The following is a 27569-nucleotide window of genomic DNA, read 5'->3' as shown; positions in this document are numbered from 1 at the left end:
GTGCTGCTGACCAATTCACATAGGAGTGTCAGAATTCACATAACTCAAGTCGTATACTGCGCGTGATATTATGACTGGTGCTGAGAGACTTAGAATACCTGTATTTGGTGAGCACGTGGTTGCGTACAGATAGTGGATCGCTGTCCGTATTAATACGGTAGCGCGGTCAAGCCATGTGGGGGCAACTTAAGGGGCAACGGCGCTAACAAACACTCTGGTCTCTGCATAACATTAGGTGTTGGACTAAACCCACTGCGGTATTGAAGTAGCTGGACCAGGTCAATCTAACTACCACTTTCTATTAGAGAATAAAAAGTTCTTATGTAGCAAGCTTATCAATGGCAAGATTTCCCCCAAAGACAAGACTTCCCGGCCATTTCATAGCATGTTCCCACTCATTTCCAAGAACCCCATTGATGTAGCTCAGCAAACCGCTTGGCCAGGGACTCAGACACCAATGCTCCTGATTATAACTCATCAAAACAGCAAAGTGACCTAAAATAACAAGTGCTACGGGGTGACGAGCTGAGCACAGATCCATAAAGATCTGGCTTACCTCAAGTCCCCAACCCCAAACTATCTTTGCAGGCTCAGGGTCGCCGACGGTGTCCGAAAGCGTTGCAATACGGCGGAAGAGTGCTTTCACGGCATGGAGGCATGCTTTCTTCTGAACCCCTTGAACCTGGCTAATTATGCATCTCTGTAGAAATGCAAGCTGTGGATATCTTGTTTCAAGGTCATTCCCAGTGTCTTGGTGATTGATAGCAAACTTGGTGAGAAGCCATGATCCCGATACGACAACTGGGGGAAAGCTCTGCTGTACAAACATAATTGTAGACCTACTGAAGCGAAGTGCTTTTAGCAGCTCCTCAACCGGGTCGAATGGCGATTCGGAGCGGATGCCACTTGGGCGATAGATTGGTTCCGCTACGGCATACATCGATGTGAAAGCGGAAAACCCCAGCAGAGCTTGTTCATGCGCCTGAGTCAAAGATTCGAAGTGCGGCCTAGCTCGAGTGATAGCAGCTTGTTGGTGCGCAACAGCTCTGACGTACCACTTGGACTGGGAGCGATCTTCACTGTAGAGTTGAAGGGCGGTGAGGCCCAGGATACTATTCAGTAAGTAGTGGTGAGAGAAGCCCAAGCGAACAAGGTTGTATTGCAGCTGCCTTGTAGTCTCCGTCATGTCGCCTGTCACAGGATATCGGTGCCAGTGCTCCAGCAACTCCAGATCAGCTAAGCTGTCTTCGTTCAGTGGTGGCTTAGTCAGCGTGGGAGACGAGAAGCTGCACACGACGTTGGCCCGCTCGCATTGAAGGCATCGTGGATGCACCTCGTTGCACTAGGAAGGTTAGCTACGGGTTCTCTTCCCTTGGCACAGGAAGGATATTCACCTTGGCGTGTTTCTCCTTGCATTGAACACAGCCCTCTCGGGACTTTCTGTGACCTTTCCGCTTTCTAATCATATTTACCATGCCTCCGTGTTGCATTTCAAGAAGATACGCCGGCGTCACATGGGGCCCGGGCGCCGTATAAATACGGCGATTAGAGTTTTAGTTAATCTCAGAACGCTGACAAATGAACTTCTGTAGCGCCCGCCACTAGTTAGCCACGATGCTAACGGCAGTAGAGAGACGCGTGTCAACAGGGGCATTTCATTGGTTGCTAAGCACAATGACCTACCCTGCACCAACAACTGCGATCTTCGCCATTGTATTAATATAGATAAGAAGAGCTTTGTCTTTGGTGTCAGTCCTGTTGAAAAACTATGAGAGGAAAGAGGATTCAATGTTGGTCTATAAATAGTTAGTCTTTGACTTCAATGACTGTATAGCACCAAAAGACAGTTACATACGACGTGCAGAGAAATAAAGGAAACTTAATGAAATACAGCCTCTTAAAAATTCTTCCATAGCCCTAAAAGATCCACCGGAAAAAGAGGGAACAAGCAGCCTCAGCATATAGAGTGCTTCAGTAGGCTCGTTTAGACTCAAGTCACAATTAGGCATACGGTAAATTTGTCCGAATGGCTGGTTGGAGCATCCTGATATCCGTTCTGATCGGGTTATTCCCCTCACTCCATCTTATCAGGTCTATCTTATCGATACCGATGTGGATGCCGCACCTTGCTTATCGGGATAAATCACGCCAGGTAGACGTCACCGAGACTTGGGCAACTTCCAAGTTTCCCGAGACCAACACCTTGTTCATTGCGGTAATTCTCTTGGTTTGGCCAGAGCATGAAACGAGATATCTGGGGTAAATCGATATGCCTCAGTCGGATTCAATTATTCCTGGACTTGAGAACTTGACGACTCATGTCTATTGGCTAGTTAAACCTGCCAGCACCGGAAGTATCCCTCCCATGCGTCCTGGGTGGGGTCGAGACTACTGTAGATCCTCCGGAGCCCGGGATACTTTATCCGCTGCAATTCATCCGTTGAGCTTTTGAGTTAATATCTAACTACATGTACGGAAACTGAGTATAATATGTGGTGCAAGGATTGATTGTCGGAAAGGTACGTCTTTCGACGGAGTGCTATGTTCCGTTAACCTAAGTGAGCTGATAATCAGTGTTTGATCGTTGCATGATTGAGAAAACAGGAAAAAGCTCGATGATCAGTTCGCAAAACAATAGTCCGACATATAGAGGAGTTACGTTTTGAGCTACATATATTTCGTCTTTAGTATACTTATAAAAGGCAGAGACATATTTTGATTCGTTTTCTTCTCCAAGGATAGTTTTGACGAAAACTCGAGCTCTGCCTCTTCAACATCCTCTTCTTTTGACAATCGACTTCGATATGAAATTGTCGTATTTCTTTTCACTATGGGCTACCGCCTTCTTCAGCCTTGCGCTATCCCAGCGGCCTATCGAAGACCTTGGCCGCGGAGTCGTAGCTGTTCGGGCAAGCGAGAATAACATTCTCGTAACTTGGAGACTTCTTGGTCTAGACCCCGATGGCATTGGATTCAATATCTACCGGAGCGCCGATGGTGACAGGGTAATGCGTCTAAATGACAAGGTCCTCACTGGTGGAACCAACTTTCTCGACAAAACAGCAGACGAGGCTGTCCCAAACGCTTATACTGTCAGGCCTGTCGTGGACGGCAAAGAACAAACAGATTCAGGCTCTTTCGTTCTGCCCGCAGACAATGCAGTCGAACCTGTGGTACGAATACCACTTCGTCCAGGTAAAACCATCAAGTATGTCTGGGTCGGTGACCTCGATGGCGATGGAGAGTGGGACTATGTCATTGACAGACATGATACGCGCCAATCAATTGAAGCATACACCAGCAACGGAACCTTCCTCTGGGAGGTTGACCTAGGGCCTGGCAGTGAGAATCAGGACAACATTTCCCCTGGACCCTCTACCATTGATGTAGGCCACTGGGATGGTGTTACAGTGTTTGACTTCGACAGCGACGGTTATGCTGAGGTTGCTATTCGCATTGCCAACGGTGTCACCTTTGGCGATGGAAAGAAGTTTGAAAAGGGCAAGAATGAGACTTACCAGTGCATAGCCATTCTTGATGGACGCACAGGAGCCCTTCGTGCCTCTGCCCCATTGCCGACAGACTATATAGCCGATGGCCCCCTGGCTTGTAGAGTAGGTGCTGGCTTTCTTGACGGCAAAACCCCTCACCTGGTGGGTTTCCTCAAGAACCGCCGTAAGGACAAGAATTTCAACCTTCTCGTTATGGCATGGACCTTCGATGGGAAAGCGCTAAAGCAAGCTTGGAAGTGGGCACGCGGAGATCGGTACGAAGATTTTCCCGATGGGCACAATAGTCGTATCGTGGATGTCGATGGTGATGGGAAGGATGAGTACTTTGAGATTGGATTTGGTCTCAATGGTGATGGAACAGTCAAGTATTCTCTTGGAGAGAAGGGCATCATCCATGGAGATCGATATCATATTGCCAAAATGGATCCTAAACGGAAGGGCCTACAGGGTTATGGTGTTCAGCAAAGATCTAAGGATCTCTTGTATGAATATTATTACGATGCCACTGATGGTACCATAATCTGGGAGCACCATGGAAAGGAAGTTCTTGACATCGGACGCGGTATGGCCGGCGACATCGACCCCACTCACGAAGGAATGGAGGTCTGGTCTTTTTCTGGAGGTTTATACAACGCTCGAGAGAATAAGCAGTTAGTAAACGACGCCGAACTTGCTCCCTGGCCTCATCTGGGAGTCTGGTGGGACGGGGATGCTCTGCTAGAGCTTTTCAACGATGGCAAGTTTGAGAAATGGGATTGGGAAAACCCATCAACATCTGACAAAGTGCCTCGCCTCCTCACTGCTAGCAAGTACGGTGGTGTCTTGAATGGAAGGTATCCGCTGCTTATCGGCGACATATTGGGAGACTGGAGAGAAGAAGTTGTCTTGACCAACGCCAATCAAGACGAGCTACTCATCTTCACCACCGATCAGCCATCGGATATCCGTCTATATACTTTGGCACATAATCCCAACTATCGTAACGACCTGACAGTAAAGGGATATCTTCAATCTCATCATGTTGACTACTTTTTAGGCCATGACATGGAAACGCCCCCAAAGCCGAAGATTCGTTATACTAAGAAGGCTTAGATATTAGTTACAGCCAGGGGAGACCTAGGGTCATTATATAGGAACACTTTGCAAATATTATTTCTTCGCTGCTTCGAATATGTAATACGCGATCTCGTGCGTGGTGAGCCTCAAGCATGCCGACATCCCTTCAAACAGCGAAAACCCGATTTTGGGTTAGCCCTACATCTCTTCTCAAGCTCGACAATATTATTCTTGGCAATCTCTGTCAACAAGATAAGCCTTGCTAAATTGGGCGCGAAGAACGCCGAGGCTGCTGCCAGCTGATCTTACTATGGAGACATGAAAGTAATCACTTTTCGGTTTCTGTTCAGCCGGTAGCCGAGCGACAAGATTGAGAGACTATGAGATGGCGGAATTACAAGTTCCGTGCCTGACAGAATATCCGGTTCAAGTCAGCTGAAGACCGAGGTGAGGGATAAACGAGTCAAGTTAAACGAAACGGAACGAACTCCCCGCATTACCATACTACGGGGATTGCGGGGAAGGAAGAGAATTGAAGCTAGTTAAACCTCTAGCAAGGTTCAAGACACCGTTATCCTTGTCACTTAGGCTGTCAGTTTCCAGATCGGAGTAACATAGCCCGCACTCGAAAGACTGGGAGAAAGACATATAATAGGTCAAGTAATGGCCATCATGATAGTGATAAACTCAACAGACAATTCATTCAGCCTCGCCAATCGCTGCGACACAATGGTTCACTTTATTTTTCTCGCAAGCCTTGGCTTAGGCAATTCTGTTCTGGCTGCTCCTAATTATGTTGTTCCCGATGCTCAGCCGAAAAATGCCGTTGCAATTGATCCAGCACCCGTGGGAGCCTCGTAAGTCTCTGGATGTGAATTGCTTCACTGGAATAATCTAACTCTGCTGACAAGATTCGAATTCTTCATGTGGCCTTCTTACATGACCAATATATCGTTGACCCTTCCGTGCATCGATCACTTTAACAAGCTGTACAATCGGAAAATGCCTATTCGCATTGGAGGAACGACACAAGACAGAGCGACCTACGATCCAGCTCTCAAAGGTTACGTTTCGTATAGTGTCGATGACCCTCTGGAGGCTCCTATGAGTCTGACCTATGGGCCGAAGTTCTTTGACCTGATTAGTACGTCCTATTTCTGTACTTTGGCTGAAACTTGTGCTGATTAGCAAACTCGAACAGAGAAGTTCGGAAGCGAGACCATTCTTGGTAATTGAGTTGACTTGTTAGAAACGAACAACGCTAACAAGGCGGAGGCTTTAATCGAGGCCTCAACAATAGGACAAATACCTTTGCTGCCGTCTTGAAAGCCAAGGAAAAGGTAGCCAAATACCTCTGGGCAATCGAACTCGGAAACGAGCCTGACTGTAGGACCTCTCATAAATATACTCTGAATATTGGACAGCGTTGACTCTTTCTCACAGTGTACTGGAAGTACTGGCAGTACCCAGTAGCCGAAGCTCCCTGGAACGAGACTCAGGAGGGTGACAATGCAGCTGACTGGGCACAAGACTTTATCAACCATTGGAAGAGCCCTCTTCCTATCTTGGCTGGTGGCGGATATGCCATCCCATTGGAGATCGAACCCGATTGGCCTAACCTGCCCTATCTCATCGAAAACAGCTACAACAAAACAGTCAAGGATGCTACTAAGGTGTACAATGGCCACTTGTACGCATTTTCTAATGCTACCGCCAATGACTTGGGCCCGGAGATGAAGCATCAGAGAGTTGTCCAGGACTTGAACCTGCTGCCCATTTCGAGCGCCAGGGCTGCCGGCAGACCATATATCCTAGGTGAGAGCAAGTCTGCTACTTCTACAATCCAAAACTGCTAACGAAAATACTCAGGCGAGACGGGATTCCATGGGCTCGACTATGAGATGGATTCGACTTTCGGATCCGCCATTCAGACAACTGACAAGACCCTTCGGGCATTGACCCTCGGTATTCAGCGACTATTCTATCACCAAGGCACAATCAACCAAGGTATGTTAAATAAAGGCTATGAATTCTAATGCATAACTGACTGACCCTGAAGCCTTCTTCAACTGGTGGTGGAGTGATCACGTTAATGCTCCGTTCTACGGTGCCTACTTCGGTGCTCTTGCTGTAGCTGGAGGCGACTCCATTGTTGCCAGCGACGATGGCACAGATCCTTATGCTCAATACATCGTTTACAAAAACGGAAAAGCATTCAAGGCCGTCTTGATCAACACAGATTACTACTCTGGTAGTGGCACGCGCTCTGAAACCAAGTTCACTCTCACTGGACTGAAAGGCAATTCTGTCAAGGCTCTCCGCATGACTGGCCCGAGCAGCGAAACAACTGTGCCTGTGACACAGACCAAGTCGTCGCCACAGCCTAGCATCGGAGGTATGTACACATCTCCCATCGATAGTCTTTGCTAACGAATCCTTGTAGGTCAATCGTTCTCGAACAAGAATTGCGAACTCGGCGGCAAGCAGAACACTGAAAAGCTTTCGGTTAAGAAGGGAAAGCTGGAAGTAACTCTCAAGGCTTCCGAGGCCGTGATAGTCTATCTCTGATAAATAATTGCAATTTGTGGATTGAGTCAACACAGGAGTCGATACCATTTATTCCTCGAAACTATAGGAAGCTTGTATATTCGTCTATGCAGCGTCATGCTCCAGTGCAATCAAAGAATTGACAGTATTTACTTGTACTAGCGTAAGACAAATTTAAATGTATGATTATCTGAAACGACTATATGGGGGAAGGACGTCTTCCGCCTGTTCGTAATCACTATCTTGGGTCATCTTCTTGTGTTAGCGTTTCGATTTCCGAGCTAAATAATGGGTATCACACTTACGTAACGGAGTTGGCTATTGTCTTGAGCATCATCAAGTCCATTCGCTGCTATTTGAAGTGGTACAACAAGAGAGATCGTAGTGCCATAAGTGCCTATGGCTAGGGTGAGTTTAATCCGGTAGGTTCGGCTGATTAGACAGGAGTAAAAGGTAGGAAGAAATAGTGAGTTCTCAGTGGGAAGTTTGAACGATTGTTGAATTGTAGCTTTGTATCCCGGAGTTTTGGACGAGTCAAGGCAATAGGACGCACACGAAGCTGAACGTGGTATGACCTGGGGTTCTGCGCAGTCTCGGATAATATGCGCAGGCTCTGAGCACCTCCTCTCTGCCCCTTTCTCGGAGATGGGTTGATGACCTTTCTTCCAGTATACCATTTCTCTATCTTTGAGAACGAGGGCATGTGAGGTCAGCCATGGTGCTGTTGGGGCAACCGAATTTGACGGTTTTTCATGATGGTCAGGTAGGTAGCCATCTATACCGAGCCAGAAATTTGTAAATGTTTCGATGGTGGCTGATTTGACGCGTATGTCAGGTGGCATTGCACTGGCCGAGGCCGTAATGTATTGCAGATCGATGGGTATTTGCGACTCGGTGGCGTTAAGTCCATCTAAGCAGAGCACGATGGGCTGAGGCTGAGTTGCCGAAGCCCGTACAATCCCCATCTTTGTGCCTATGACACCTTTTCTGATGGTCCTAGTCTGCGACAAGCAGTACTCTGAGTTTTCAGGACGGACGTGAAGTGGAGGTTGCTCAGGAAGGGCTGGAATAACCTTGACGGAACGACTCCGATCGAGATACTGTTCTTCTCCTCGTTTGTTCTTGCTCAACAGCAGACGCCCTCTAATCACATAATCGACATGTGCAGAGCCACCTGCCAGATCATCATGGTCCCAAACACCCATACTTGGTGGCGGGCGTAAGTGTCGCTCCCTGACTGCTGTATTCTGGTGGTTGCACGCAGTGGTGGAGAGTTGCTCGGGAATCACGAAGCGAAAAGGAACGTGGTACAACTGTCCAGGTTCAAGTGACTGACTGATAGGTAGAGCCGATGCAGATATTGGCATTTGTAACTGCATAAAAGTATGAGTCTTGAAAGGTGTGCCATACTGGAATGCGTGGCCACAGGTTGAAGTGATGCCTCTTAGATCAATCTGGAGGGACTGGAAAGGGAGTTGGTTATGGGCTGTTATTGTGACGAAGCCCGAGATTGCGGAACCGAATGTATAGATTTTGGACTCATAATGCCCATCAATGTTGATTTCAAGCTTAGGATCCTGCTTTGCGCGTGATGGAAGCAAGTATCTAGAAGGCATGATGTCAGTAATATGTGGGGTTCGGTTTCTCGCCGCTTTGCTTTAGATACTCGTTCCTTGGCTGTCAAAGCCTGGCTCCTCTAAATCCTATATATAACAAGCTGAAGACTACCCTTGTATTGCATGTTCATCAGCAAACGACGAAATGACGCCCTTCATGATTGTATTCAAGTGCTTCTGGGTTGAAGCAGACTCTCTGATTGGCTCTTATCCCGCGGTCCGAGAAGCGCTAGTTGATCAGCTCTGCCGTTCTGGGCCCAAACTCGCCGTGATTGGTTCATTTCCCCGAAGTCCGGACTCGCTGTCGAGATTGATTGGCTGATCATGCCGAGACTCAAGATAAACAATCAGAAATCGATTTCAAGATGACAAATACCGCCAAATCGCAGTATCGCGAACCTGCACCTGTCGTTTTACTGCTGGAGACTCAATTGCCAACCTCTTTTCTGACCCCGAATAGCTGTAACCAGTATCAAGCTGGGAGTGTTGAGCTGTCACAGCTGAAACTAGCCACAGCACGGCATTGCGCCACTAAAACGCCACACGTCTTTGGATTGTTGATGACAGCTACTAAGACGGACGGATGACTATTGATCTCAACTTTGTCATCATTACACAATACTACCTCAATCAGTGACCGAAAGCTAGACAACCCCAAGCTCTAATTGGAATACGGAATTTTTCTACAATACGTCAAAGCTGTAGTACAGATGCCCTGTCATCGCCCACGATCGCAGAATATCGCTGCCAAGAGGTCACAATTGCCTCGCGTGGATGGACCTACTAGTGCGTTCACCTACACTCGCTCTCCTCATATATCTCAACTACTGACCGTCGATTCAAGGGCGTGCTTGCATCAACTGTCGCCAACGCAAGATCCGCTGCGATATCGTCGATAAAGGCGTTCCCTGTACGAACTGCGGCACTCATGGTCGATCAGGATGTCGTATGTGTCCCAACAAGAAAGACGCGAGACAGTCCTCGCAGCGACCAGCTATTCTTGCTCCTCTGCGTCCCCGTCAATCCACAGACTCGCCAGCGGCCCCATCACCTGTAGTTACTGAGCCAGCCTCCACAGCAAGAGAAGACGGCGAGCAAGATCTCGGGTCTCACCTCTTGAACCGCAATGACGAAACAGAGGTCGAGCTTAGTCAGGTCGAGCTCGGCCATCGGACTCGCTGTCATTTCATTGGGTCCGAGCTCTCAAACTGTCATTACCTTGTTCGACAGAGCACCTCTGAGACAGGACTCGATAAGGTGTTTCACTTCAGCAATGGCCAGTTAGACTCGTCGGAGAATTGGTATGAGGCACACAACATACCAGAAGAGATCCTTATACGACCAAACAAAGCGCTTGAAACCAGGCTGATCAGAGCGTATTTCGATCTCGTCAACCGCGGATGGCCGATTGTGGACGAGGAGCTATTCATGACACAATATCAGGAGCAGGATCGCATGAACCCACTGTGCTTGACGCTTCTCAACGCCATCCTACTCGTGGGAGCTCACACACTGGCATCTCAAGATGAGAGTATGCTTCCTCTGCTTCCTGCTTTCTTCCGAAGAGCCAAGTATCTGGTGTTGAGTGATTCATGGCATGATAGGCTTGTTTACGTTCAAGTGCCGCTGCTGCTGACGTGGTATTCTGATGCTAATGCTTGGCATTGGATTGGAATTGCTATCAGAACGGCAATGGCCGTGGGACTCCACCGCGACGCTAGCCACTCTACGAATCTACCAGTCTACAAACGAAAGTATGTCCGGCTCTGGTGGGTTCTCTTCCAGTTTGACACAATATCAGCGACCTCGGCTGGTCGGCCTCAAGCCATGTGAGTCTATCACAGAGTTCCAATTCTTCAAGACATGCCTACTAACCTTGTCAGAAACCTGTGGGATTCAGATGTTGCAGACCTACAGCCTGCTGACCTTGAAGGCATTCCGGGAGCAGAATTCGACTTTATTACCTATCACACCAAGCTTTGCAAGATCATATCACAAACCATAAGAGATGGTTGGTCACCACGAGCTTCCATGGAGGCACGAGCTGGGGCTATCAAGAGAGCAGATGAATCTCTTGGGAATCTGATGCTTGAGCTTCCACCTAGGCTGCAGCTGAAACTCTCCAATCTTGATATTTGGCAGTCTCTGTTTCACCTGACCCATCACAATTTCATTTTGCTGATCCACCGCCCAGCACCAAAGCCCAGCATAAGGGATCAATCTCCCGAGGCACAAGATAATGCTATCCTTTGCAGGGAATCAACAGTAGCGATTGCATCTGTCTTTGAAGTCTTACTCAGCAAAAGGATGATCTCTTCATTATGGCTATACAGTAACCATGTTCTGTTTACAGCAACTATCTACATTCTGAACCAAATCAGCACCAGCAAACCACTGTTAGCTGCTAAGTCTCGGCACATTCTAGACACATTTCTTGCAACCCTTCGCGAGCTAGTAAAGTATTGGACTTACGCGAAAGGGCTAATGCAGGTTCTTGAGCAGAGGGCTTCCAAGGTCAGGGATGAGAGAGTTGAAAAGGCGTCTACGAGACTGCAATACGCTGCACCATCTGGGCAGCATCGTCGCCCACCCATTGATCCTCATCTAAACGTGCCGGGTGGCCCATCCTCGTATGAACAGCCAAGCGAGGATTCAACAGCGTGGAGTAATCAAGAATGCCAAACACCGAATGCTGCCTTGGCTGATCTCGTTTCAAACTCTCAGCCCACAGCTACTGACTTCTATCCAAGCACGGGTTTTCTAGGATCCACTCAAGACCCCTTGTTAGATGATCTATTCATGATAGACACTTCTGCGCTTGACCTTTTCTTCTACGATAACACGCAATAGGTAGTCAGAAAGTTAGATAAATAATGTGTCTGTATCGCTGCACTTTGAGATTAATACGATTAAAAACTTGGGTCCTCGATTGTTGCATTGCGGCCATGCGTAATGGACATGGGTTTACCTCGCCTTAATAGGTTACGTCGCTGTCTAGAGCTGAAAGGAAAATATTAAGACAAATAAGGCTTTGATAACACGTATAGAAGTATTCCTTGTAAATAGATCAGCAGCACCATAGCAGTGCCATCAAAGAGTCATCATCTCAGACATCTCTGCAACAGGGCCCATTGAAGGATGATACGTAGTTGGCTTTCCATGCATGACCTTCTGCCATGATGGGCTCTTTTCTTTCACCTTGGCCCAACGTTGCAACTCCAGAGGCACAAGATCGTCATTACCAACCTCTATACAGCGCAAGGTAAACGGGAGCAGATGGCTATCGAGGATAGTCGGTCCAATATCAGAGCCAAAAGTCCATTCATCATAGTCCTCATAAGAGCCACTCTGTCTGCGGTGCTCAACGACTTCTTCAAAAATAGCCTTGAGATCCGCACGCTGCTTAGCTACAACACCAGGCTGAAAGGCGATTGCGTTATGCTGGTTGTGACTAAATTGTTATGTAAGTACAATGCTGTTTTAGCTGACGAGGCATAACTGACAAGGCAAGTTTGACTTCCAGAGCTGCGCGATACTGCGGACTGATATCAGTCCTCTGGAGGATCTTTTCAACTGGCGAAGGATTCCGCTGGGTCATTTCTGCAGTCGGATTCGGATTGCTGATTGATAACCCGTATACAGCATGCAGTCTTTTAAAGAGATCCCTAACAACATTCTCATACTTGCCCCCCAGCATGGCAGGGTAGTGCTTCTCTGCGAGATGAAGAGAGATGGCACGACTCTCGGTAAGTGTTTCTTTGAGGAGGTTACCCTTCATAGCCGGAACCTGTCCTCTTGGGTTGACGTTGATTAGATAATCCTCACTGAGGTTCTCATGGGCCTTGTGGTTAATGAAGTGCAGAGTGATGCTTTTTGGTGGCGTTGCATCATGAGTCGTTGGGCCCAGTTGGATTGTGTGACGTGCCATCATCGAATAGAGAGAAAAGGGGGACGAGTAGAGAGTGTACTCAGCATTTTTCCAGTCCGTCATGATTGAAGCTGTTTTGACAATGGGCAAGTGTATTGCAACTGACCTGTTGATCCTCTCAAAAGCCGAACAGATGACTGGTGAGGTATGTGAGTTCTGTGAGAGGGGAAGGTTAAGCAATCAGGTGACCCAAGTCAAAGCAGTACCAAAGGCAGTGCAAAGAATGCAATGGAACAAACACTCCTGACCCTTTTCCAAAAGCAGTCGGATAGGCATGCAGATCGCATGATATGATTCTTCTTAATCCCGCAGACAACTAAAACTTGTTTGCCATGGTTGTCACTACAAGGTACCTTGCTCAATGATGCCGATATATCCGAGATGGAATGCAACCAACAGTGATAAGCATGCGCCGTAATCTCTTTGCGCACATTCGCAAGCAAACATAGACCAACCACCAATCAGATCTCCAAATCCTTCGCACTTGAAATGGGAACCGAAAATCGGAGGTCATTGCCTCCCCACTCCAAGATCACACAGTTTCCAGGAAGGCAAACAACCTGATGCAGCGAGGCGTATCAATTACCTCATGCTTGTGGTTAATGCTGATGAAAGGCCGACCAGGTAACTTTAACGATATCAGTAGAGTTGAGCGGGATTCATAGATGATAAGACTACTGGTAGCAAAATACTCTTCAACTCAATAGCCAACTAATGCCAATAATTGTTCACGCTGCCCTTGGTGATCAACCACGCTTTGTCCAGAACATCCACAATTTCCTTGGGCAAAGGTCCTTTCTCCAGAAGATTGAGGTTCTGATCCAGCTGACTCTTACTGCTTGCTCCAATAATCACTGCATCGCCTCGCTCAGGATCTAGCTGCGAGTGATGTTCAATCCAGCGGAAAGCACAATCCATCTCCGTAAGCCCATGCTTTCCAGCTTCATCCCTAATAAGCTCAACTGCATCAAAGATAACGTCGTTCCAGAATCGCCTCCTGTACTTGCGACCTTGAAAAGTGTTTGGATCGAAGCGGGACATGGATTCAATGTCTGTATCCTGAGTGTCCCGCTTGTACCGCCCAGTTAGCTGACTTCCGGCCAGAGGACTGAAGGCATAGAATGTGATCCCGTAGTGTTTGAGACAAGGAAACAACTCCATTTCAACTGTTCGATGGATGGCGTTGTATACTCCTTGATAAACGGTAGGTCGAATCCATCCTTCACGAATACACAGCTCGCTCATATAGGCAACCTCCCAAGCCATGTAGTTACTCAGCCCGAGCCTGTTGAACTTCCCTTCTTTGTGCAACTCATTACAAGCTCTCAAAGTCTCTTCGAATGGGGTGTCGCGGTCTGGTCCATGGAGATACCAGAGATCTATATTGTCTGTCTTGAGTGCCTTGAGAGACTCATCAAGATGCTTCCGAAGATCATCGGGAGAATGAGTGATCTTACCAGTCCCATCGTGGATGTTGGGATAGAGTTTGGTGTCAACCCGAAGACCTCGAGCTTGCCAATCAAGCTGTCCGAGGTATTCCTCGGAGGAACCTTGAGCATACACACGCGCTGTGTCAACAACTGTACCGCCATGTTCTTGGAAAAGGTCCAGCATGGCACCGGCTTCCTTGAGGTCATGGATACGCGCTTGCTCAACCCCTACTGATATCAGTAAGATTTCTCGCTTAGTAGAAACGCTACCCTACCTTCTCTCCCGAACGTCATGGCACCGAAAATGACTGGTATACGGGCCTTTTGCGTTTGAGGCATGATGAAAATAGGATGGTAGTCAATAGTAAGAACGTCGATGAAGCAAAGTGGAAATGTCACAAACAATTGTATAATTGAAGGTTACAAGGTGAATAATTTCATCGAGGTCGAGAGACTCTCTGGCCTTTTAAGAGAGGGGGTCGGCCAGCCGATGGGTCCCGTCTCAACCCTATTCCGCTGAGCTTGTACTGTGCCAACAGACAAAGGGCGCGGGGCAGAACCCCCCACTACGGAAGCCTGTATACAAACAAAATTTCTGCATACTAGTGCTGTTTGCTTGTCGATCAGTGCTTACGATGCTGTACCAGTGCGGGGTATAAGGGGTTAGTTATAGAGTCATCTGTATCATGTATTCCGTAGATAAGGGAACAAGCCACAAAGGTTATCCAGCGTTGAACAGATTGCACTCGGACACAAGTATCTAAAGAATCTTAAAACAATGAACTAAGCTCTAGAAAGCTATCAGTTCCAGAACCTTTACGGAGGCATCAACGGAGTTCACAAAGAGTTGTTGATTACATCAAGTCAATTTCAGACTAAATACTCAATATTCCAACGAAATGCCATTCTATTTGGCAAAATGGGAGATGAACGCATCTCGCAATTCAAACGGGTGCTCCGAGGGACGAGGCAAATCCTTCGAGACGTCCTGATTGACGACAACAACAATCAGAGCCGTCTTTTCAGCCCACTCAAAAGCCTGGATAAGACCCTCGGCACTATCTACAAAGAATTTCTGCTTGTAAGGCAAGCTTCCACATAGCGAAAGAAGGTTGTTGGTGCTGATCGGGACAGGCTGATTCCCAGTTGAACAGTGTATGCCGTTGTGAATCACAACATGGATCAACTTGTCCGAGGCTGAAGCAGCCAGGACGGCCACATTGCCTACGTGCATCAAGAATGAACCGTCACCTTCAACGCAGACGACGCGACCTTTGTGATGACCGATCTGAACGCCATAGGCGAGAGGGTATGTATGGCCCATGGCTCCAATGGATAAGAATGCACGAGACAGGTCCTCGTTGCTCTCTTTTCGAACCATGTAAATCTCACGAGAATTGCCCCCAACAGAAGATACAGTGACATCTTCTGGGTAGAGCCTCTTGAGAATGATTCTGATGGAGTGTTCCCGCGACAGAGGGAGATGTCCTTCCGATGAACGCCAATCTTCAGGTCTAACTGTATGTTTGGCCAAGTTTGTAACAGCTGGGTGCCAAACACCATTGCTCGCTTCCTGCTCAGGTCGATATGCAGCGAATCTGTGGTTGGGAATGACAAGAGCAACAGGGGTTTGTCCTTCCCTGGCGGCTTTAATGAGCCTCGCAACTGCACTCTTGGTGTCTTCAAGAGTGTCTGGCAGGATCTCATAAGGAAACCCTTGAGACTCCAGAGTCTCCAGCGTACGAGGGCCTGCCAAGAGGTGTTCAGGCTCGTCATGCTCCCCTGGTCGTCCTCGCCAGCCGACCATAAGAAGCATTGGGATACCAAACACTTCTTTGGCAGCCAAAGATTGCAGAGGGTTTAATGCATTTGCAAGACCTGAGTTCTGCATGTATGCAACGGCGAGACTCTGGGTTGACAGATAGTAACCTGCAGCCAACGCAGCTGCAGCGCCTTCACTAGCTGTGACAATCTGTTCTGGAGACTTTTTGGTAGCATATAAATATGCTAGGAATCCCTTCAAACAGGAGTCAGGGACACCAAAGGCATGAGTGATCCCATTGTCGACGAGTGCCTCCTCGTAGAACAAACGAGGATCAAGGGTAGCCATAGTGATTGCAAAGTGTAAGCAGGTGTAGTGCGTTTGAGAATGTTGTAACAGATATTTGTTACCATATAGTGTTTGAGGGTGATGAGGTGATGATGGAAGTGATCGAGATATTGACTGCTGTGATGGTGTATCCAGTGATCTCTTCCCCCCACGAAGCGCAGGCAACATACGGGCATACGGAGTCAACATAAACTCGCAATCTTGGATATTCCGCACCTCCAACACAATGCAACCATGGTCATGCGACGACTTGCCTTTTCGAGATACTATTCTCACACATAGAACCCCACGCCTTCATACATTAAAGGTTATCAGTTCTTCTGCGATACTACAGTGATACATGCCGAGATGACGTGGCCTGACTGATTAAAGCTTTTAATGAGTGTTACTGGCTGAGACAGTACCCAAGTGCAGCTCGTTACTGTAACTGGGAACTATAACCTTTTCGTGATACTTTGAACACGAGTTTCAAAGCGTTTGTACGAGCGTACAAGGATCATCACATCATCCGGGAATGGGGGTGTCATGGTCAGAGATTACGAAAATACAACATAAGCTTTCTTACAAGCATGATAAGCATTGGAAAGGATGTGTTGCACCGAGAAATAACAAAGAGAAGATCAATGGTTTCATGGTGTTGTGCATCAGTAACAGGGACAATGGCATCATTCGAAGGATTTGGGATACATCCATCTTGATTGGAGCATGCACGCGACCAAGTGCCTGTCCTACTTGTCTTACCATGCATGTATGTACCCCAATCTGGGGTTGTAAACCACTAAAACGGCTCCCCGCTTATCATTGTGAGGCGAATTCAACCGTGAGAGGGGCCGGAGTGGAATTGGTTAGTGGATTCGGTGTATTTCAACCCCAAACCGCGAAATAACAGGGGTCTAATTGCATAAGTTAGCCTTTCAATCCTTTCACACTGTCGATGTTCACACGGCTTATGCACTCTCCTGCAAGACTACGGGTACGGCTCGCAAACCCTGGCCTCAGCTGCTACCCGGCACTATCTTATGCTTCTTTCAGTTGCCGCCCCTAAACATGTCCGTGCCGAGATATCCGTGAGACGCGGGTGGTTCTCCATGTTGCATTTTCCTAACCCTACACCTCCTACACGAATGATGGGGAGACCATCATGATTCATGTCAATGATAGCATCGGCATCTGGGATCTATACGCGCCAGCCTACGAAAGGATCCGCTGTCTGGATGGTGCTGGAAGACCGGCTGGCGATTGAGGAGGGCACGTATCCTCAGAAGTTCACGTCTCGGGTAGCTTACCTATTCCAGCAACGCCTCTATGCTTCATCCCGCATGCACATTTCATACTGGGATTGACCGAAAGATAAGCATTTCATCTATCTCATCAGATCACGTACAGTGGCATATCCAACGGTGGCTCACTCAGTACTGAGAATTCCTACGGTCATACTGCCTTCCTGTCTCATTCTCTGTTTCGACAGTCGTTTGATACATCGATTATCATAATGTTACTCTATTTGCTTGCTTTAATACTATTCATAGTTACAGCTCAAGGTACGCGTCCATTGGTGAGCTTGTAGATGAAACATGCAGACTCACTTATGTACCGGTAGCTGAGTCGTCGGTATCGACCGTTGTTCAGTCCAAGACGGCTTCTCCTGAGATTGCTGTCGCTCCCAGCCTGACGCCAACATTCCGGGACACTCATGCACCTAATCCACAGAAGTGTCCCGGCTACAAGGCAACAAATATCAAGAGGGATCTCAAAGGTATAAAGGCAGATCTAACTATTGCTGGACCTAACTGTCAAGCTTTGTACGTATTCACTTCACTCGGTATAACACTCCTCTGATCAGATCTAGTGGTAATGATATTCGTGACCTGGTATTAGAGGTTAAATATCAGACTAAAGAGCGTTTGAATGTCAAGATATTCCCCAAGTATTTGTCTGAACAGAACAGAACTCAGTATATCCTACCAGACTCACTTGTATTCGAGCCAGGGAGAGATGAGAAAACGACAATCTCGAATAGTGACCTCAGGTTCGACTTTACGTGAGCTGCTCATTTGTTCTGATAGAGAAATCACTGGGGCTGATCTATTTCATATAGCAACTCTCCAAGCTTCCAGTTCAAGATCACCCGAAGCTGCAATAGGGAGGTCCTGTTTTCGACTTATGGCCATGTTATCGTTTTTGAGGACCAGTTCATTGAACTGGTTACCAACATGGAGCCTGACTACAATGTCTATGGACTAGGTACGGCAAAAGTCAAGATGTATGTAACTAGGCTGACATTTGCAATAGCTGAGAACATCCATGACTTCCATCTGGGGCAGAACTTCACACAAACCTTCTGGACCAATGACGCTGGCATTGAGCACGGCAACCCTATTGATGGAAACATATATGGCGTGCATCCCTTCTACCAGCAGAGCCGATACCATAAGGGCAGCAATACCACTTCTCACGGTGTATATGCACGCAATGCTCATGGCCAAGAATGGCTTCTGAGATCAAAGACTTTGACATACCGTACCATCGGTGGAAGTGTTGATATCTACTTCCTCAGCGGCCAGAACAAGCAAGGCGGGTCTACAGCTATTGAGACCATGCGTCAGTATCATGCTGGCTGCGTTGGCTTGCCTGCAATGCAAATGTTCTGGACACTGGGCTTTCATCAATGTCGATTGGGATATGACACCCTCGACAAAATTGAGGCTGTGGTGGAGAATTACAGAGCCGCTGATATCCCACTTGAGGCTATTTGGTCAGACTTTGACATGTTTGATGGCTTCCGCAGCTTCGCAAATAACCCTGTCACCTTTCCGCCTGATCGCATGTCAAAGTGGGTAGACTGGCTTCACGAGAACGAGCAGTACTACGTTCCGCTTGTCTGGGCCAACATATACCGGCCGAATCCTGATGATCCAAAGGATACTTATGGTCCGTATGAACGTGGCGCCAAGCTCAAAGCCTTCATCAGAGATCCAGAGTCGGGCGACTTCTACACGGGTAACAACTGGCCAGGGTTCGTTGTCTGGGGAGATTTCATGCTGCCCGAGACACACAAATGGTGGGCTGAAGAGCTCAAGATATGGTACGACAGTGTGCCTTATGATGGAATGCTGTCTGATCTGACAGAACCTGCTTCATACTGTGTTGGGCCATGCGGCAATAGTCGTCTGGATATGAACCCTGTTCACGTTCCCTTCTTGATTCCTGGAGAAAAGCTCAGGATGTTTTATGAGTACCCAGATGGCTTCAGTGTGACCAACCGCTCCGAGGCCGAAATGGCAAAAGAGCTTGCGGCCAATCAGTCAGCGGAAGTCCAGGCCGCGCAGGTGTTCCAAGTCCCTGCTACAAGCACGCTAGGACGCACGGAGCCAACACTAGGTGTCAGAAACCTCACTTATCCACCTTATGTTCTTAATAAGTAAGTTAACCCGTTTACAATCATGAAGCAAAATAGTAACAGTTACCTTAGTTTACAACCTGGCCACTCTATCAGAAGAATGACCATTTCTCCAGATGCAACTCACAGTGATGAGTTGAACACCACTGAGTACCAAATGCATAATCTGTTTGGCAACCAGATCTCCAATGCGACCTACCACGGACTGCTTGAGTTGTTCCCTGGTCATCGCCCATTCAACATCGCCCGTGGCAACTTTGCTGGCATTGGCAGATATGCTACGAGATGGGGCGGTGATAACTCATCAAAATGGGGAAGCATGTTCTTGTCCATCTCACATGCTCTGACGCACATGATGGCTGGAATACCTATGTTTGGAGTCGACATCTGTGGTTACTCTCACAATGCTAGCTTTGATCTTTGCGCCCGATGGATGTCTCTGGGTGCCTTCATGCCTTTTTATCGCAATCATAATATGGGTGGTACCATATCTCAAGAGGCGTTCGTTTGGTCATCTGTTGCTGAGGCTTCACGTCGAGCTATAGCGATAAGATACAGCCTCCTCAACTACATTTACACACTGTTCTACTACGCCAATACCAAAGGCGACCTTGTCATGCGAGCTTTGGCATGGGAGTTTCCAAATGACGAGAGCCTCAAAGCCACCTACTCCCAGTTTTTACTGGGTCCATCCCTTTTAGTAACACCTGTGCTCACTCCAAACTCCAAAACAGTTCGCGGTGTTTTTCCTGGGATTGGAGAAGGAACAAGGTGGTATGACTGGTACACATTGAATGAAGTCCATGCCAAACCTCAAGAGAACATCACTCTTGATGCACCTTTGGAACATATTAATCTTCACATCAGAGGCGGCACGGTATTCACATTGCAAAAACCAGGAAATACAACTGCAGCGACAAGAAGGAACCCGTTCTCACTTCTCTTGGCTCTAGACGATAATGAGTATGCTGAAGGAAGTGTGTATTTTGATGACGGTGTCAGTCTCGAACCAGAAGCCACCAAGACTGTCGCAGTAAGCGAAATTGCCCTTGATCTCAGCCTGAAACCTTGGCTAATCGTACCCTATAGTATACCTTCAGGAAGGGAATTCTAAGGGCTGAAACCACTGGTGACTACAAAGTCAGTCCTCCACTTGTAAACATAACTGTTGCTGGACTTCACAAGGCACCCAAGAGAGTTGAGTTCCATTCTGATGAAGGAAAGCAAAAAGGTTTGTCACCCAAGCTTGAATACAGTAACGGCACGGCATATGTAACAGAGCTGGAACACTTTACACGGAATGGGGCCTTTAGATATGACTTTCAGGTCACATTCGAGTATTAAAGCTGTAATGAAGAAAGCTAATTTCGGTATAAGACTTTCTCGACACCTGTTTAAGAGCGTTTCTTCTCGTCCTCCGTAATTGACATTTTGTATGCCGCTGAGACTTATGGCCCAAAATCTTTTCTCACCTTTAGCTTGCAAGTATAAAGAGGCGCATTTGTACGTAACAGAGCAAAGAAAAGACCATTTTAATGCGAACAGACTTCAACCTATCCATTCTTGCTTGTCTAAAATTCTTCCACGTGTGACGCCTATTCAGAGCACACCGCCAAGTCCTAACTACGTCGTCCACAGGTCCACGAGTCAGGCCACCAACTCCAGATGACAACCCAGCCTCCAGCGAGAGATACAAGCCCCGTAAAGAGAATTAGAGGCCCATAGGTGCTCCCATACCCAAAGTGTTGGCAGTCAGAAATTGTGCCGGCGTTGATCAGCCAAACACTCGCTGCACCTCCAACAAGATACCCGATGCCTCTTACACCGTTGATTAGACCGTATATCAGCCCAGCGTCAATGGAATCTCCCCTCTCCGCGGAGTCATTCTCCATCTGCTTGAGGATTCCTCCCCAAGTAGCACTGTAGCCACTTGAGAAGAAGCCAAACGTGATTGAGAAGAGAACAAGGAGAAAGACCCCTCCCTGCGTAGTATTTCCCCAGAAGAGGAACACAGCCAATCCACTTGTGATGCACGGAATTGCTGATACTGTTTGCGCCGACAGGACAATTTGCTTGTTATCACTGAGCCACCCGAAAAAGGCAGATGCAAGGATACCAACGGCGTTCTGCAGAGCCAAGACAACGGTTGCCATTGTCTCCGATAAAAGACTAAAGTCTTGGGCATATGTGCCCAGGTAGGTCTGGGGCAGGCCATAACCGGTGCCCTGGAAGAAGACAGCAATGCTATAGAAGTATATGGCGGGCTGCTTGAGAAAGTCCCAAGGGATGTTTCTTTCCGGTGTCTTGTGCATGGCAATTCTCGATGGTGGAATGGGAACAAGGCTAATACTGAGGATGCTCGCTGCGCCAACAAACACCGCCCAGGCAGTCATAGTTGTCCGGAAGCCCCACGTATCCAGTGAAGCTTTGAACAAGAACGGGCCAAGGGTGCCAACGATATTCTTGCATGACAAGACCAGTCCGTATGCTACGGATCGGTTGCTGGTGGTGTACCATTCACCCAAGGAGAGGGTGATGGGGCTGTATATAAGGGCGCAACCAAACGCCGAGGTGATACCCTGCGTAACAAGCAGATGCCAAACATTTGTGCTGAATGTTGACAGGAAGAAGCTGATGGAAGCTATGAGGGCACCGCAGAAAGCAGCCTCTTGACGCCGGTACGCCCATCGTCTTGTGAAGAGCGCGAAAAGGAAGGGCATAGAGAGGTACATGATGCCATTGGCGGTCGTTCCAATAGCACCTGTAATATCTTTGTTTCCCTGGAGTGTCCAGTTGTTGAAATAATATTCTTCCAATACGCCGTAACTAATTGCAAAGCCTGGGAATTTTGTGAGTAGATGTATAGCACAAGGCTAGAGGGAGACATACCCCAGATTGGTATTTGGATAACCCCATTAGCTGCCAGGACACGAATGAGGGTTCGTCTGGGAATATGGTCGTGCTTCAATTCGCTTTCGCTGATTGCAATGTCGTTTTCAAGGTCGGAGTCGGACGCATCGTCACCGGCTGAAGCGCCCGGCTCGACGAGAGGAATTTGGTCGACATGGTTTCGAGAAACGGGCTGGTACTCGGGTCTGCCAAAAAGGAATCATGTCAGACAATGAGTAAAGTGGATGCAGGGAAAACGGTTGTCCTACCTCGCCATGATGCCTGGAAGTTGGTAAAGTGTTCCTAATCGATGGTAATACTAATTGAGATGTGATTTGAAGGCAAAGTGAGGAAGACAAGAGAGAGTCGCAATGACGGTTCTGTATAGCGGGTGCTGTTTGGCGGGGCATACAGAAGACCCCTCATCTGCCGGCCTCCAATCTTGCGGCCTGCCAATAGCACCAGAACAACAGATTAGGCAAAGATCTGACAGCGAGAGCAAAGACAGCCTCTGAATGAGACCTCAGGATTCACAGCTTGGGAGAAAACAAGCCAAATGACGTATCAGAGAAGTACAGCTTTGTTTCCTCACAGCAACGGCTATTACGGCACCTCAGACCCGCATCAGTAGCATTGCAGCATGCAAACACGGAGCACAGCCAATCCTTCACCGCGGAGGGCGTGCCACTAAGGATCTCCATTAGTTAGACTTTCCCCATACCCACCGTCTCCTCAGAGTTCTTATCTCCGCTTTAGCACGCCTTGACCCTTGCAACTGCTGTGTCACCACACCGGGAGCTGTAAGTCCGTGTAATCTCAGGCGGTATTGGGAAATTGATCGCGTGCTTGCGAGGTTTTGAGATACCGCTTTATCCGGGCTGTGAGGCTTCATGCATATAAGCATACCTGAGAACAAGCTTTGCCAAGGTTGACCAAGATCTTCACTGAACCCTGGCTGACCCCACAGTTACACATTCGGTTTTGAGAAGGTTTTTATCAAGGTTCACAATGGCATCGCGTAAATGACTACGAATCAGAACGATACAGGTCAATAACCCAAAGATCATATCATTCTTCATTCTACCGATGCATATCCACATCTTGCTATAGTCCTGAGCAATTATCATTCAAGGGTAACGATCCCACGAATAAAGCCTTGTAAAGCGCTATCTTCAGTCTGCATGGAGCAAAACCTTGTGAGGTCGATCATCAACCTGCACCCCGCCCCTCCTCTTCCAATCAGAATCATGATAAGGCAGTTTCCAGCCACCTTCACTCTCAGGCGTAGAGACCCACAGTCGCAGGAGATGGCGCCGGGGAGCAGGCGGCTCGTGGTCAGTGTAGGCCTGGCGAGAATGGTAGAGATGGTTGTTAGTCATGAAGTGGACATCTCCGACCTCAAGGACATTGCCGATGGATTCTTTGTAGCAAGTTTGATCAAAGAACTCAATCGCCTCTGCCTGTGCATCGGAGAGAGGGGGGATGATGCCTTTGTCAGAGAACCGCTTGAGAGACCTAACGTAGTTTGGGTCAAATCTACAATTGAGAATGTAAGCATCATGGCTTCAAGACTGCAGCTAGGGAGTGGGTTGACTCACTTAGAGTACACTCTGCCATTTCCCTTCTCAATGTAGTAAATGGCACATCGAATGTAATCCTCCTGTCCATCACTGACTTCTCCCTTTCGGTCAAAGTACCAAATGGGCTGAGTGAGGAGTTCCGCGATATCAGGGCGCTCCTCTTGCATAACGTTCCAGACCCGATGGCCTGAAACGATGTTGTTCTCGCCTCCTTTCAGCGGAGTATTGAGGCATAGCAGTCCGACAATATCTGCCGGGTCCGCATGGAAAGTTTGTCTGGAATACGAGTAAGTCCAAGTGCCGGGCAGGGTCTCTAGTTACATACCTTGCTGTGGTTCGATACAGTCGGACCTTGTGAAAGTCCGCAGGGTTCTCACCAAGGTCCTTGATGTGCCCCAGCACATGGCCCCTACCGTTCTGACTCACGATGTGCCCGAAGTGCGCTCCTAAGCCCATGTATGCCGTGGACGACTTACGCATGCCCCATTCCTTGACAGGCATGCCTTGAAACAAGATGAATCCGTAACCATTGATCATATCATCTCGGACCTCTTCAAGATACTTCTCCATGCGAGGAAGAGGGAAGAGCTCCTAAAGAGGCTTGTCAGTCCTTGTACACATGCAATTATTAACTCATACCTTGCACATCTCGTTCAAGTCCCGACCGCTGTTGATGTAATTCTCAGCAGCGGCGCTCAGGTCTTCAAGCTCTTCCTCAGTGAAAGGATGCTTCCAGATAGCTTCCTTCTCAGGAGAGCCTGAAAGATCATCTTTAGTCCAGGCGGTTATGCCAGTGATCTTCTTGGGAAAATCTGAGTATGGGTGTATTTCCTCGTAGAGAGGTGGCTGTTGCCCAGTGGTTTTGTATCCATCTGGGAAGAGTGCTGATTTGGGCTTCACCTCTAGCTTGGTGCGGTACTCAGTCTTGGGGAGATGGGAAAAGTCGCTGACTGTTTCGATGAGACCAGGAGCCATCTTGGAAGTTTCAAGTTCAAAGTGTGAAAGTGTTTTGAATAGTTGAAGTTGTTTGTATTTCTTTAGGTTAGTCGGTCTGTACGTCGCTTCAAAGATACCAAGATGTCTTTATAATTTGGACTACTTTCAATATCTGTCTTGGCATCGGAGTACCTCAATTAGAAGGTTCGTTGTTACTCAGAACCTCCTGGGGTCTCACTACATCAGGCCACGTCAACTGGACCATTTACTTTGTGTTCCAACTTTGTCGTTGCATATCGATGGTCACAGTCGTGACATAGCCAGCCCAGTAGGGAGGGCCCTCACACCTCCCATTGCCGATGATCCGTGCGGTTAATGTTGAAATCTGGAGTAAGCTTGATCATATGCAATACTACCCACTGATGGCTTGGCTGTGGTAGTAAACACCCTCCCACTATCCAAGCGCATGAAACGCGAGATGGCGCAACGCAAGATATCAAAATTCCAGCTGCCCAATTCAGTCTAGAACATGGCGGCCCCAAATAATGATGAGCAAGTCTTCCACAAAAATAGGCTGCATGCAATATGTGACTCCCTTGATAACAGTAATGATATGCGAGTAGTAGCAATGTTTATCTCGCATAACAAAAGCACCTGGCTGTTAGGATAATATTGCAGGACAGGGTTATTGAGTAACTTGCATTAAGACGTGACCAAGAGGTTTGCAGAAATATGAGACAGATTAGGCAGAACTAAATAAGCTTAACCTAATCTAGTAAACATCTACCTGGGTGACAAGTTCTCCCACCGGAACCACCTGCTTCGCATTGATCTTGAGAAGTTCCTTAACGCTCACAATACGCGTGTCTGCCTCGCATCCCGCGAGCTTCCCCTCCAGTAAGTCAATGACTGTTGCCTGAATGTTCTCCGAGGCGGTCGCCTCCGCAACAATCCTGTACATCCTCGCCTCATTGCTCTCCTCACCCCAAACACTGCGGTTTCGCAGCTTTCTGAGAAGGCAGCCATAGTTACGAGCCTGGATCATCGCACGGATCTCACCGTCGTTGTAAAACAAGTCCAAGTTCTTGGCTAGGATCTTGTCAGAGATGGAACCAACAGCACTAATCTTAGCGCGCATCAAATGGTTGGCGTAGATGATAACGTTAGCTCCAGCTTCGTACAGGGCATCCTTTGGTATCTCTGAGTAAGTAGTCGGAACGACAACAAGAGGTGTCTGGGAGTCGAACTCGCGGTACTCGCGCAAGAACCGAGTAACCTCATGTGGAGATTTACTCTTGGAGTGGATCATGATAGCGTCGATACCCGCCTCATGGTAGATCTTGGCACGCTTCAAGGCATCTTGGTGTGCATCCTCGTATGACTTGCTTTCCTCTTCCGCATCTGCCTTCGAGACACGGCAGCAGAAGGATTCAATGCGAGCAGTGATCATAGGGCCTCCCTTTGCCTTTCCATTGACAGCCCTGAAAGCGCGGATTACTTCCGCGAATTCGTGGGGATCAGCCAAGGCCTGCGAAGCAGATGACGCAGCAAGCGAGTTGACCTTTTGGCCTGGGGCTGAAACGGCCTTGTCCTCAATGACTACCATGCCGACGCCGACAAGGTTCATGAGTGCGACCAAGGCAGGGATATCTGCGATATCACCACCACTGTCAGCGTCGAAAGCGGCACAGAGAGAGCGGTTGCTTGTTTTGCGCTTGAGCTCCCCGTCAAGTGCGAGGAGCGATGCTCGCTGGAGCGGGGAGAGTGTCTCGCTGTCTGGAATACCTAGATAGGTAGTCTGACAGAGACCGCTGTACCAGATGCCATCGAACTTCTGGCCGTTCTTGGCAACTGTTGCTCTGATGATCTCTGTTGAGGTACCATCATGAGATTCACAGAGAATGATTCTGTTGTTGTTCTGAGCCAGTGCTGAGCGCACGGAAGAGAAGGCAGGCGAGGGTGAAGGTTCAGTATGAAGGGAGCCCATCTTGCTGACTTGGTAGTCTTTGTACGACTTTGGAACTGACAATATCTTTAATTAAGTGAGTAGAGGATTGTAGACAATGAAGATGAGTATCATCAAGAATAATGATTTTCTGTTCTAAATCTAGCCAAGAGCCGGCCGTTTTCACCCATTATTATACTTGTTCACTATCTTGGCCATGGCCTCTGAAACAGCAACAACCCTTGTCCACAGTCAGTGGGACATATTCTCATCAGCTACGCTTATTTTTAATACTGGCTTTCACTTTCTACTCGAGTCTTGTATCCTGTGAGCTATTTCCTAGTTCGTCTGTCCTCTATTGTCTGTCACCTCGTTCACCGTGCTCAGATGGGTAGGGGGACCCAATGCAGCATCTGTCAGATTCCTCCGAGATATCTTGGTCCGTGGTGATGCTACACACCCTCACTGCTCACCGTATCTGGCTATCATGAACCAGGTAGGCTGCAAAAAGGATAGATTCTGGCAGGCTGTATGTTTCTTGGCTCTCGGTAAAGATGCCGATGAACCCCACGCAATTACAGATAAGAATAAGTAACGATTTCGTGTCAGCAATTGCATCA

The 27569-nt window shown here is 48.0% G+C and overlaps 12 protein-coding genes across 12 annotated transcripts; 4 read left to right on the top strand and 8 right to left on the bottom strand.

Annotated features, from left to right (window-relative positions):
* Positions 1-294: 294 nt before the first annotated feature.
* FOBCDRAFT_262484 (uncharacterized protein) lies at positions 295-1490 on the bottom strand (the record flags this gene model as incomplete). The annotated part of the gene is made up of 2 exons (XM_059611298.1): positions 295-1342; positions 1473-1490. The coding sequence occupies 2 exons, from the start codon at positions 1488-1490 to the stop codon at positions 320-322; spliced, it is 1041 nt and encodes a 346-aa protein (XP_059465247.1). The 3' UTR covers positions 295-319.
* Positions 1491-2698: 1208 nt separating this feature from the next.
* FOBCDRAFT_227142 (uncharacterized protein) lies at positions 2699-4689 on the top strand. The gene has a single exon (XM_031185435.3). It carries the CDS (start codon positions 2805-2807, stop codon positions 4602-4604), a length of 1800 nt encoding a protein of 599 aa, XP_031036570.2. The 5' UTR covers positions 2699-2804; the 3' UTR covers positions 4605-4689.
* Positions 4690-5265: 576 nt separating this feature from the next.
* On the top strand, positions 5266-7274 carry FOBCDRAFT_185884 (uncharacterized protein). The gene is made up of 8 exons (XM_054705230.2): positions 5266-5425; positions 5480-5712; positions 5770-5796; positions 5844-5954; positions 6012-6383; positions 6438-6575; positions 6628-6963; positions 7012-7274. Exons 1-8 carry the CDS (start codon positions 5298-5300, stop codon positions 7134-7136), a joined length of 1470 nt encoding a protein of 489 aa, XP_054561205.1. The 5' UTR covers positions 5266-5297; the 3' UTR covers positions 7137-7274.
* Positions 7275-7301: 27 nt separating this feature from the next.
* On the bottom strand, positions 7302-8731 carry FOBCDRAFT_262481 (uncharacterized protein; the record flags this gene model as incomplete). Its single annotated transcript, XM_059611297.1, has 2 exons — positions 7302-7340; positions 7421-8731. 2 exons carry the CDS (start codon positions 8729-8731, stop codon positions 7302-7304), a joined length of 1350 nt encoding a protein of 449 aa, XP_059465246.1.
* Positions 8732-9679: 948 nt separating this feature from the next.
* On the top strand, positions 9680-11581 carry FOBCDRAFT_203737 (fungal-specific transcription factor domain-containing protein; the record flags this gene model as incomplete). Its single annotated transcript, XM_031185438.3, has 2 exons — positions 9680-10560; positions 10615-11581. 2 exons carry the CDS (start codon positions 9680-9682, stop codon positions 11579-11581), a joined length of 1848 nt encoding a protein of 615 aa, XP_031036573.3.
* Positions 11582-11584: 3 nt separating this feature from the next.
* FOBCDRAFT_321175 (uncharacterized protein) lies at positions 11585-12934 on the bottom strand. Its single transcript, XM_031185439.3, has 2 exons — positions 12235-12934; positions 11585-12182 (listed from the first exon to the last, which is right to left on the bottom strand). Exons 1-2 carry the CDS (start codon positions 12720-12722, stop codon positions 11822-11824), a joined length of 849 nt encoding a protein of 282 aa, XP_031036574.2. The 5' UTR covers positions 12723-12934; the 3' UTR covers positions 11585-11821.
* A 312-nt stretch (positions 12935-13246) lies between these two features.
* Positions 13247-14540, bottom strand: FOBCDRAFT_227136 (NADP-dependent oxidoreductase domain-containing protein). The gene is made up of 2 exons (XM_031185440.3): positions 14365-14540; positions 13247-14317 (listed from the first exon to the last, which is right to left on the bottom strand). Exons 1-2 carry the CDS (start codon positions 14426-14428, stop codon positions 13371-13373), a joined length of 1011 nt encoding a protein of 336 aa, XP_031036575.2. The 5' UTR covers positions 14429-14540; the 3' UTR covers positions 13247-13370.
* A 456-nt stretch (positions 14541-14996) lies between these two features.
* FOBCDRAFT_276242 (thiamine diphosphate-binding protein) lies at positions 14997-16199 on the bottom strand (the record flags this gene model as incomplete). Its single annotated transcript, XM_031185441.2, has 1 exon — positions 14997-16199. The coding sequence occupies one exon, from the start codon at positions 16197-16199 to the stop codon at positions 14997-14999; it is 1203 nt and encodes a 400-aa protein (XP_031036576.2).
* A 1492-nt stretch (positions 16200-17691) lies between these two features.
* On the top strand, positions 17692-20943 carry FOBCDRAFT_262477 (glycosyl hydrolases family 31-domain-containing protein; the record flags this gene model as incomplete). The annotated part of the gene is made up of 7 exons (XM_031185442.2): positions 17692-17740; positions 17800-18001; positions 18049-18240; positions 18298-18443; positions 18492-19620; positions 19672-20632; positions 20689-20943. The coding sequence occupies 7 exons, from the start codon at positions 17692-17694 to the stop codon at positions 20941-20943; spliced, it is 2934 nt and encodes a 977-aa protein (XP_031036577.2).
* A 208-nt stretch (positions 20944-21151) lies between these two features.
* FOBCDRAFT_227133 (major facilitator superfamily domain-containing protein) lies at positions 21152-23015 on the bottom strand. Its single transcript, XM_031185443.3, has 3 exons — positions 22758-23015; positions 22489-22694; positions 21152-22438 (listed from the first exon to the last, which is right to left on the bottom strand). The coding sequence occupies exons 1-3, from the start codon at positions 22763-22765 to the stop codon at positions 21219-21221; spliced, it is 1434 nt and encodes a 477-aa protein (XP_031036578.2). The 5' UTR covers positions 22766-23015; the 3' UTR covers positions 21152-21218.
* A 645-nt stretch (positions 23016-23660) lies between these two features.
* Positions 23661-25043, bottom strand: FOBCDRAFT_137657 (uncharacterized protein; the record flags this gene model as incomplete). The annotated part of the gene is made up of 4 exons (XM_031185445.2): positions 23661-24024; positions 24087-24344; positions 24394-24659; positions 24708-25043. 4 exons carry the CDS (start codon positions 25041-25043, stop codon positions 23661-23663), a joined length of 1224 nt encoding a protein of 407 aa, XP_031036580.1.
* A 733-nt stretch (positions 25044-25776) lies between these two features.
* Positions 25777-26991, bottom strand: FOBCDRAFT_241417 (phosphoenolpyruvate phosphomutase-domain-containing protein; the record flags this gene model as incomplete). Its single annotated transcript, XM_031185446.2, has 1 exon — positions 25777-26991. The coding sequence occupies one exon, from the start codon at positions 26989-26991 to the stop codon at positions 25777-25779; it is 1215 nt and encodes a 404-aa protein (XP_031036581.2).
* Between the last annotated feature and the right edge of the window lie 578 nt (positions 26992-27569).

Source organism: Fusarium oxysporum, chromosome VI, assembly GCF_013085055.1.
Source record: "Fusarium oxysporum Fo47 chromosome VI, complete sequence".
Taxonomy (NCBI): domain Eukaryota; kingdom Fungi; phylum Ascomycota; class Sordariomycetes; order Hypocreales; family Nectriaceae; genus Fusarium; species Fusarium oxysporum.
This window is presented reverse-complemented; position numbering and strand designations above follow the sequence as displayed.

Coding starts and splice junctions, on each gene's coding strand:
- FOBCDRAFT_227142 (XM_031185435.3), top strand. CDS start 2,805: ATGAAATTGTCGTATTTCTTTTCACTATGGGCTACCGCCTTCTTCAGC.
- FOBCDRAFT_185884 (XM_054705230.2), top strand. CDS start 5,298: ATGGTTCACTTTATTTTTCTCGCAAGCCTTGGCTTAGGCAATTCTGTT. Junction 5,426..5,479: donor CCAGCACCCGTGGGAGCCTC/GTAAGTCTCTGG, acceptor TCTGCTGACAAG/ATTCGAATTCTTCATGTGGC. Junction 5,797..5,843: donor CGGAAGCGAGACCATTCTTG/GTAATTGAGTTG, acceptor AACAAGGCGGAG/GCTTTAATCGAGGCCTCAAC.
- FOBCDRAFT_321175 (XM_031185439.3), bottom strand. CDS start 12,722: ATGACGGACTGGAAAAATGCTGAGTACACTCTCTACTCGTCCCCCTTT. Junction 12,183..12,234: donor CTGGAAGTCAAACTTGCCTT/GTCAGTTATGCC, acceptor ATAACAATTTAG/TCACAACCAGCATAACGCAA.
- FOBCDRAFT_227136 (XM_031185440.3), bottom strand. CDS start 14,428: ATGCCTCAAACGCAAAAGGCCCGTATACCAGTCATTTTCGGTGCCATG. Junction 14,318..14,364: donor CATGACGTTCGGGAGAGAAG/GTAGGGTAGCGT, acceptor TGATATCAGTAG/GGGTTGAGCAAGCGCGTATC.
- FOBCDRAFT_227133 (XM_031185443.3), bottom strand. Junction 22,439..22,488: donor TATCCAAATACCAATCTGGG/GTATGTCTCCCT, acceptor CAAAATTCCCAG/GCTTTGCAATTAGTTACGGC.